Raw genomic sequence first — 9398 nt, forward strand, 5'->3', positions numbered from 1 at the left:
GAGATTCCCATTGTGTTTGCATGTTTTGGCAATAGTGCTCATGCAATATGACACCTCAATAGGCTGAACACAAACATTGGAGTACAAGAGAATGGCAGGGTTAGGGAACAGAAGAATCTAAAGAGAATATAAAACAAGGTGAACATAGACAGAAAATGGATATGAAGAAAAGTAGTACAGTGAAGTGTGTGTAGTTTGGGAAACACATTGAAAATGACAAAAAAAGGAAAGAGAAAGTAGAGCATTGTAAAATACACTTGATGTTCCTGATGCTTTATTCAGTTAAAGTCACTGTTAGTTCTCACAAAATGAACTAACAGAACTTCATCTATATCTTTACCCCATGCCCAAGAATTGCTGACCTACAGCTGTGAAATTATATTATCATGTGTGTGTGTTTGCGTATGAGAAAGTAAGATCCTAGCTGTGAGAGCTTATTTTCACTCAAACAGAGCCTCCTGTGGGACTCTTGAATCCAACCGACTTCAAAGCCCGGAGGCCCTGTGGTGCATGATGACATCAGGAGCTTGACCTTAAGAGCGTAAGTGTGTGTGGACGAGAGACAGAGACAGAATGAATGCATGTGAGCTTGCAATTCATCTGCATGACGAGTGAGTGTGGAGAAGCTGTGCTGGAGCGTGCTTGAATTAAGTGCGAGTGTGTGCGTGTGTGGATGTGTGTGTGTGCGTGTTTACCTGGTCTCATTGCGGCAGTGGTCTGTTCCACTCTGGGCAGGGTGGGGGTCACGGTATCAGGTATAGTGGTGGTTTCTGTCAAAAGGGGAAAAAGGTTAAAACTGAATAAATTAAATTAAACAGAAAGAGATGACATTGCAGAAAATATTTACAAAGGTTGGGTGGGCTTTTTCTATGGTCGCCAGGTTTTTATGTTTTGACATTGTTATAGAGTGCTTTGCAGTGGCCCTCTATAACAAGTTTGTATTTCCACAACGGCACCAGCTATCAGCTTCATGAGCTAACAGCATGTTAGCTAACAACAACTAGCTAACAACCATACACTGTATATAACAATTGGACATCCTCAACATGACATCACATAGTGGTTTGTGGACTACGGGTTGGAAGCCTTGAGTTTTGGCATTTTGACATTGTCAACTACTATTGTTTAACACAAGAGGGTAGAGCTAAGTACAACCAAATGCTAAACAAGAAATGTTTTGGTCAATAAAATGTTTATACTAACTTTTACATAGATAGAAAAAAACATTGTAAAAGGGTTAAAAACTAGTGATTAAGACCATAAACTCATGAGTGAAATATTTACTTAGTTATTAAATCACGTGAAGCAGAGTCATTTTCTCAAGTAAGTTGGGACAATGAAGGATATTCAATAACCAAATTCAAGCTCTAAACATTCACAATTTGTTCTACGGCTGCTTCACCGCGCTGGGACAAAACTTAGTGCAGCAGCGAGGCAAAACCAGATTATGATTGTATACAGTAACTAATGATGTTTGTACACACTTCACCGTCGATTTCTAGGACTGTGCATTAGGGTGAAGTCTGTCGTGATCCAGAGTGAGCTGGCATCAGCTTAGGACTGTTTCATACCGCTTCACCCACTGCAGCTTGGCACACAAAAAAGCCCACAACGCTATGATGATAGATGCTGCACTAAAACTGACCTTGGTGCACAGCAGCATGCGACCAGTGTATGATAGATCAAACACACACACACACACACACACACACACACACACACACACACACACACACACACACACACACACACACACACACACACACACACACACACACACGTCAGCAGTGGGGTATGTCGGTCTAACCCCAAGACCTTCTGGTCTTAATAAGCAGTTTTCTACCGTTGGTCCCTTGAACAGCCCTGAATGCTTCACCAGCTCCCTCTCACACACACACACACACACACACACACACACACACACACACACACACACACACACACACACACACACACACACACACACACACACACACACACACACACACACACACACACACACACACACACACACACACACACACACACACACACACACACACACACACACACGTTGAAGTAAGTCTATATGTTGACGTCAGGGAACAGAAAATTGTCTGGCTCGTGTGGCGCAAGGCTCCACGCCGCAAACCTCTTGCCAAATTATTCTTAGAAATTAGTTATTTCTCTCTCTTATTTTCTTCCATTCGTTTCACGTTCTGTCTTTCATTTCTATTTCCTCCCTACATCAGTCATTCGGTGCTGCAAATCCCCTCCCTCTGCCTCTCTCCTCTCTCTCATTTGTCACAATAAATATGACCAGTTTCAGTCCTGCTTTGAAAAGCCACCATCAGCACCGCAAAAAGCTCTTTCTACACACACACACATGTGCTCTTTCACGTACACACGCAAAGTCGATCTCGCTTTTTGTGAAACCCTATCTACTGTTGTTTCTGTTTTACCACAACCGCAATTTTGTTCCCCATAACTCTTACTCTCTGTCATCTCTCCCTGAGGCATATTTTGATTTCCAGTCATCCTTTTTTGCTTTTTTCTGCCCGCAGATCCTTCTATCATTTTTTGTTAGGACTGCCTCTCTTTCTTTTTGCTTTTTTTTCTGCGATCCCTCAACCTTTCAGCGCTTCCCTTCTGTGCTGTAACTCTTTCTGGTGTTATTTTATGTCTCCTATAACCGCCAACTCAGTACATTTGAGACGTTGATTTACTGCTTGTTTGGTTGTTCTAGATGTTTCCATGACTCACTTGGTGATATCTATGGGTATCTGCATGTATCTTGTTCAGCATGAACTCTTACCCTTTGCTAGCTTTTGCTAATAGCTCTGAGTTCTAATGCTCACAGTGAAAGTATGCGGCATTATAATGTAAGCCCAAACAGAGTGGTCTAATATCGCCGTCCCAACACACGCACGCACGCACACACGCACACACACACACACACACACACACACACACACACACACACACACACACACACACACACACACACACACACACACACACACACACACACACACACACACACACACAGAATTAGATATCAACATTGGATAAGTAGCTCCCAGCTGCTGACATTAAGCTGTTTTAATTTGGTGCCCTTTACCACTGTAATTAGCCCCCCATATGGAAGGAAGAGAGAGGAAGGAATGGAGATGAGGAGGAGAGACGAACAGAGAGAGAGAAGGACATGGAGAAGGGAACAGAACCCTTTCAACCTCTCACCACCATTTCCCTAATTAGTGACCACACACAGCTCCTGTCAGCCTCCCGTTTCTAACTCCATCCCCTCTCCACCCGTCTAATCCAATTTTGCTCTCAGTCTGTCGTCTCCTGTCCTGTTATTTCTCTCTCTCCTCTTCCTCTTCTTCATCTTCCTACCCCCTCTCCTTTCAATCCATCATGGCTTTCTCAGTCGCTACTGTAAAGGTCATTGAACTAATACGAATACATTACTTTATAATTAAACTCTTTTTAAATGTGCTACTGTAGTTTTTTATGGTATGAACTTTTCAACTTGCTTTTTAATGTAATGAACTATATGTGACTATGGGTGCTTTTAGAAGCCATAGTCCATTTGGCTACTTTGGTCCTTTTTCCGATTAGTGCTGTTTACATTTCACAGTACCAAAATAAAAACTCTAATATTTTCTTATTGGCCAGAAATGTGTTTGTGTACAATGTAATCAAAAAGCGCTGAGAAAACACTAACTTGATCATATTGGCAGTGATCCTGCTTTGATGCTCCCACAAAACACAATTTGGAGAGCGTTCAGAACGTACGCCTCCAGTAAAGGCTCCGGGTTCTCAACAATATGTTGATCCACAATTTCTAAATAGGACATGCTGTGATCAGAGAACATTGTTATGGTTGACTTCCAGCAATTACATTGGATTATGTTCTCACTGAAATCACACCGTACTAGGGATGGTCGTTTTAGGCCGCACCGGATTACGATGCTTTCACGACTACAGTTTATTTAAAAGAGAATACATCTCTGTTTGTGAAAAGGCCAACACTGAAATATGCAAAGGCCAGAGTATGTGTACATGTCACTTGTATGACAAAACAGTCATCCATGTTTTAAACACAAGGATTCAAGGAAACACCAATCTTTACATCTTTGGTTTGCAGATGGGTCATCCTAAACACAGCTGAATTACAGCAACCTACCATGATTCCCCATCTCTTTCTTTTTCTCTGCACACACCTCAAACTGAGAAACAGTAGGTGTTCTGCTTACCAGATACACACAGAGACACACACACTGTCATAGGCCCATGGGCTTATTGTGAAGCTGCTGACTGAGCAGGGCGAGGCGGAAACAGAGAGACGAAAACTGTTCAATTATGGAAAGAGCTCTGGGTATAAATCTACCTCTGTCAGCCTAAATAATGACTACTGACACAGTGTGGGGTATGGTGTGTGTGTGGAAGAGAGAATGTTGTTCCTGCTCAAATTATTGGTGACATAGTGCATGTGTGTGTGGTAAGGGGTTTCCTTTACTTAATGACTATGTGATTGACTGTTTTTTTCTAATAGGAAACTCCACCTTTAGGTAATGAATACTAGCTATGATTGGATAACATATCTACAGTAGGATAATCACTCAAACCGATTTGTATCTGAATACGGGAATCGATCAAGACCTTATGATATACAAAAAGTGACACATTGGTAAAGAGTAGAGAATTCATTCTTATTGATAGGAAACTAGGAAAAGCCAAAATGTAGTCATGGAGTACCAAGAATAAGACTGGTAAATGTTATGGTTTGAAATGTAATGAGATGTGATTGTGGAAAACAGAATGCTTTTGGATGAAAGTAATCGCCAGTCATCTGAATGGCAAATCATACAACTCTACTTAAAAAACCAAAAGTGCAGTTTCAATTTATACGTAGCTTTAAAGTGCGAGCCTAATTATGGCTCGCAAGGCCCTGGACATTGCGACGGATAACTGGGAGAGGCTGGCGGAGGACCGGACGAAGTGGCGCCAGCAGCTGCGCGAAGGTGGTGACAGACTTGACAAAGACTGGATTCGTGGACTTGCTCAAAAACGTGGACATACTGTATCTCTCTGATTGCACTGTATAATCTCTTGTAGATTTTCTTGCCAATCAAAAAAAATAAAATGATGGCTCCCTCTTCAGTATATGAGTGGGTGGGAAAAGGAGTTCTTTACAGCAGGAAACTCTATTGAGACTAACTGCCTAATTAGCCCATTGTACAGCGAGCTACCAATAATATTTGGTTTTAAGATTATGTGCTGCACTGGACCACAAGTTCTGACGATTGGTAGACGTGGAGAGAGAATTTCTGTAACCTAGTATTGGTGATATTACACCAAACACATGACTGTAGTTAAATCACCACCATAATAGAGCTTAGAGTGTGGCTAAAAAAAGAGCCGAGCCATGAGCTACACAGTTGTGTCACTAAAAGCACAAAAGCTCTTTATGTGAGGAAACTACAGACAGAATTGCTCATTAGTCCATTGTGCAACAAAGCACCACAAGGTATGTGACTGCAATTGTAGCCTTAAGTGTGAAGCTAAGTACGACAACAACTGAGATGATAAAAAAAGGCTGCCGGCAATGAATGGCAAACTACATCAGTGAGCAGTAGTCAGCTACAAAGGAAATGAGTTTAAGTGTGGCAGAAGCCATTAAGCTAAGTATGCCATTAACTGCTCTGAAGAAAAGAAAGACAGCTTTCTTGTTCACCAAGCAGTAATATGTTCACAAGGAGATGATTACCAAGGCTCAATAAGTACTTTTCGGCCATTTTTAATTACAGGTAGATTGACAGACTTTATGTACATTTTGGGTAGTGGTTGTAACACTTACAAATCTTTTGTATCAGGAACATTTCAGATACTGTATATCATCTAATTTTCAAGGGGGACCCAGTAAAATGGCAATTGTATCCCTTTTGTATTATACACACAGAAGCCAACCAACATCAGAACAAGCTGAAACATAAATGGTTATTCTGTGTACTGTTTGAGAGTGAATGCTCGCCTCAATACAGTAGGTGTACATTTTGAATTAGAATGTCAACAAAATTGTATAAGAATCTAACATCAGAATATATTGTCGCATTACCACTATAGAACGTCAAGACTTGATTCAAATCACTTAAGACAATTCTAGTTTGGTTTCCTATTGACAAAGGTTATGGATATTACATGTTTTCCAATTTCCGCCTGTATTTATAGGGTGCTAACCGTAGTTAAATCTAAATTGAGAAACGTACCTGATACTGAAAGCATCACAAATCGAGCTTTACCATGCAGTGGAATTTAGGCATTGGACCCAACAGTTGATTTATAGATGGACAGTTGGAGGCATAAATAGTCAGATAGAAATAGAGAAGAAAATGCATAAGTTTCTGGGAAATTCTGCAAAACGGTGGCGAGCCAGACCCTTATTATTTATACTGGAAGAACACAAGCATTTCTGCGTACACAAGCCCTTATAAACACATATGCACCCACAATGAACCAATGCCCAATCCGAAGTGTTTCCATGTGTTTTTATCTAAAAAATGAATAGAGGGAAGTCATCCACTTAACTGTCCTCCTAAAGTGAACAAAGCATGATTGTATGCTGTATGGTTTTAAAAACCTTCAGAAGTTCTTTGGGTTAGAACAATCATGTGTTTGGGAACTGTACAAAAGTTGATAGGTGGTTTGGCTCTGGAGTTATGAAACATTTTCTACTGTGGGAGAACTTTAGCTTTCAAAGATAGCACTGGTGACAGGTTTAAAAGGCTGTGGTAGATGAGGGATAACATGAAAGAAAGAAGGGCCCGTAGAAACGACGTGAGCAAAATGAGGGCAAAGAAGAGAGGGATACAAATCCATGGGGGTAATGAGGTCAGGGGAGAAGGGAGGATGAAGACGTAAAAGAAAAGGAGTGTAGGTGTGCACCTGTGTGTGGTGGTGGGGTTGTTACAGGAGCCTTGGCAGGAGACAGGAATTATTACATTCTTCTAATGGGGAGGGAGTCAAAGGGGCGGAAACGGAGTTGGTACTGCTAACCATTGATTGCCCTTTTAATAGTATTAGAGATACCTATTACTAGTATAAACGGTATATCTTAATAAGCAATACATAACTAAATGCCTATATTTAATAGTATACTTCTTTGCAGAAAGACATGACTTAGACATGACTTGCAAAGGAGGACCAAAGGAGAGAGAAGAGTAAGTAAGGACACATCCCACCGATCCCATCAAAGTATCTGGACCGGAGCCACAGCTCACATGTGAAACCTATCAGCAATGTTGTACAAGGGAAACACACACAGACACACACTCTTGGCTAAACCTGAAGGATTGGCTGGAAAACTGGAACAGCGGAACACCTAGAGAATGTTTTAGATAGAACAAGAACTCTAAACAACATTACCTCCTGTGCCACTATGGTGATGGACATGTGGATGTTTGTGTGAGTGTGTGTGTGTGTGTGTGTGTGTGTGTGTGTGTGTGTGTGTGTGTGTGTGTGTGTGTGTGTGTGTGTGTGTGTGTGTGTGTGTGTGTGTGTGTATGTGTGTGTTTGTGTTTTCGAGAAGATTCAAAACTATTAGCATCTGAAATGGTGACGCAGTGAAGTTTCTTGGTTATATTATAATCTCAGTATTATTTAACAAGAAACCGCTAGGATTTGTCACATACAAACATCTCTTTTTTTTTAGGTAGCTCCCCAAGTTATCCAGATCGTCAAATTTGCAACACTTTGCTATAACTGGCCCAACTTAACAAGGCATGGGATAGGATTACACCAGCTGTATTGTAACGGCCCATTGGGCTAGCCATGTTAAGTGGAGGGACCAATGGCTCATCTTCAATTCCTTACTCGGGCCACCTCTTTTTGGACTTGTGAATTGAGTCTTGAGTTGAGGAAGCTTCATTTCTGTCAGGATATGTTTGGTAGTGTTTAAGGTTTGGAGACAAGTGAGGATTCATCATCTAAAGAGCAGCAGCAGCAGAATGAAGACAAAGCTGTTGGAAACAACTCAGAGACAGCGGACACAAAGCCGCCTTTCTCTCGCTGTATTTCACAGTTTCTCTGTTATTTTGCCCTAGTAACACTGCAGTTTTCTATGGAGATGAAAACATAAGCATGTATTTACACAACTACGAACAAACCTTTTTGTTTATGCCAAACAGGTGGTGTGTGTGTGTACTGTACATATCTGCCTGCCTGCCAACAACTAGGTGTGGAGTGAAAGTGATGAGAGCATAGCAGATGTTCTGATAGCTCGGTCATTTAAAACTGAACAAAACTGGCAGCTTGGCAGCTCTCATCATCCAATAGTCAGGGGTTACAATTCCTAAATTACATGTTGCCTCCAAAGCTAGCGTGAATGATCAGAATGAGTTTTGCAATAATATTCTGGCTTTTGTTTCTTTTTTGGATTTGCCACAAATAATGAGATGCTAAACTGCATTGTTGTGTGCCCTGTAAGAACCCTGTATCCGTGATTTGGGATTTCTTCATTGTAATTGGGTGCTGAGATTGCCCGTGTGGGGAAATTGTTTTACAGCCCCGAAGCGAGGTCAATGCACTTCATTTTAAATACAAAACAATACAGGGGCAATACCGTAATGGAAAAGCAATTTGTGAGTTTGTTAAAGCTGATGTTTAGAGGATACAAGGTGTGTGATTGGCATGGTATCAGATTGGCTTTGTCTCTAATGAACAATGCATAATCTAGAATGTTAAGCATGCTGCCTTCACACACATACAGTCCATAATACTTCTGATGTATGATACACAATGTATAGCAGTAGACTGGCAATATGGATGGTTAAATATGTGAGTAATTCATACGATCTCAAATGGTTTTAATGGGCGCAGATTTGTTATTTATGTCAGGGTACAGAGGCCTGAAAATAACTACTGAATAATGGAAAAGCCACTCTGATCGCTGCATCCACTGCGGGCTGGTCTGTGTGTGTGTGTGTGTGTGTGTGTGTGTGTGTGTGTGTGTGTGTGTGTGTGTGTGTGTGTGTGTGTGTGTGTGTGTTAGTGTGTCAGTGAACATGTGATTTCCCTACACTGCGGATGTCTCCTTTTCTTTATTTATCGATTCATTAATTCCTTTACTTCCTGAGCAGCACTGAGCAGTACTGGGACATGCTGGGTTGTTAAAACTACTTCCATCCTGTTTTTTGAAGCGCGGAGGCTTAAGCCCCTGTCACACTGTCCCAAAATTGACAACCGCTGGACACACGATTAAGGAAATGTTCAAATTCGGCTCTGATCGTAACAACATCGGGCCATTCGTGAGGGCATCTTAAGCCATCGTATGACCGCCGGTGGAGTTTCTCAGGCTCCGGCAGCAACTTCGGGAGCGGTGGCAACATCTTTGGCATCACAAAGCATTGCCGAAGGAC

At 41.5% G+C, this 9398-nt stretch overlaps 1 protein-coding gene across 1 annotated transcript in view; it reads left to right on the top strand.

Moving 5' to 3' along the window:
• Positions 1–4918: 4918 nt before the first annotated feature.
• LOC104949502 (neuropilin-2-like) overlaps positions 4919–9398 on the top strand; it is a 25831-nt gene continuing 21351 nt past the window's right edge. The window contains exon 1 of the mRNA XM_010775866.1: positions 4919–5006. Within this exon, the coding sequence (XP_010774168.1) occupies positions 4919–5006 (88 nt within the window). The remainder of the gene's footprint in view (positions 5007–9398) is intronic.

The sequence above is a fragment of the Notothenia coriiceps genome, unplaced genomic scaffold (assembly GCF_000735185.1).
Source record: "Notothenia coriiceps isolate Sejong01 unplaced genomic scaffold, NC01 NC01_scaffold00016295, whole genome shotgun sequence".
Lineage (NCBI taxonomy): Eukaryota > Metazoa > Chordata > Actinopteri > Perciformes > Nototheniidae > Notothenia > Notothenia coriiceps.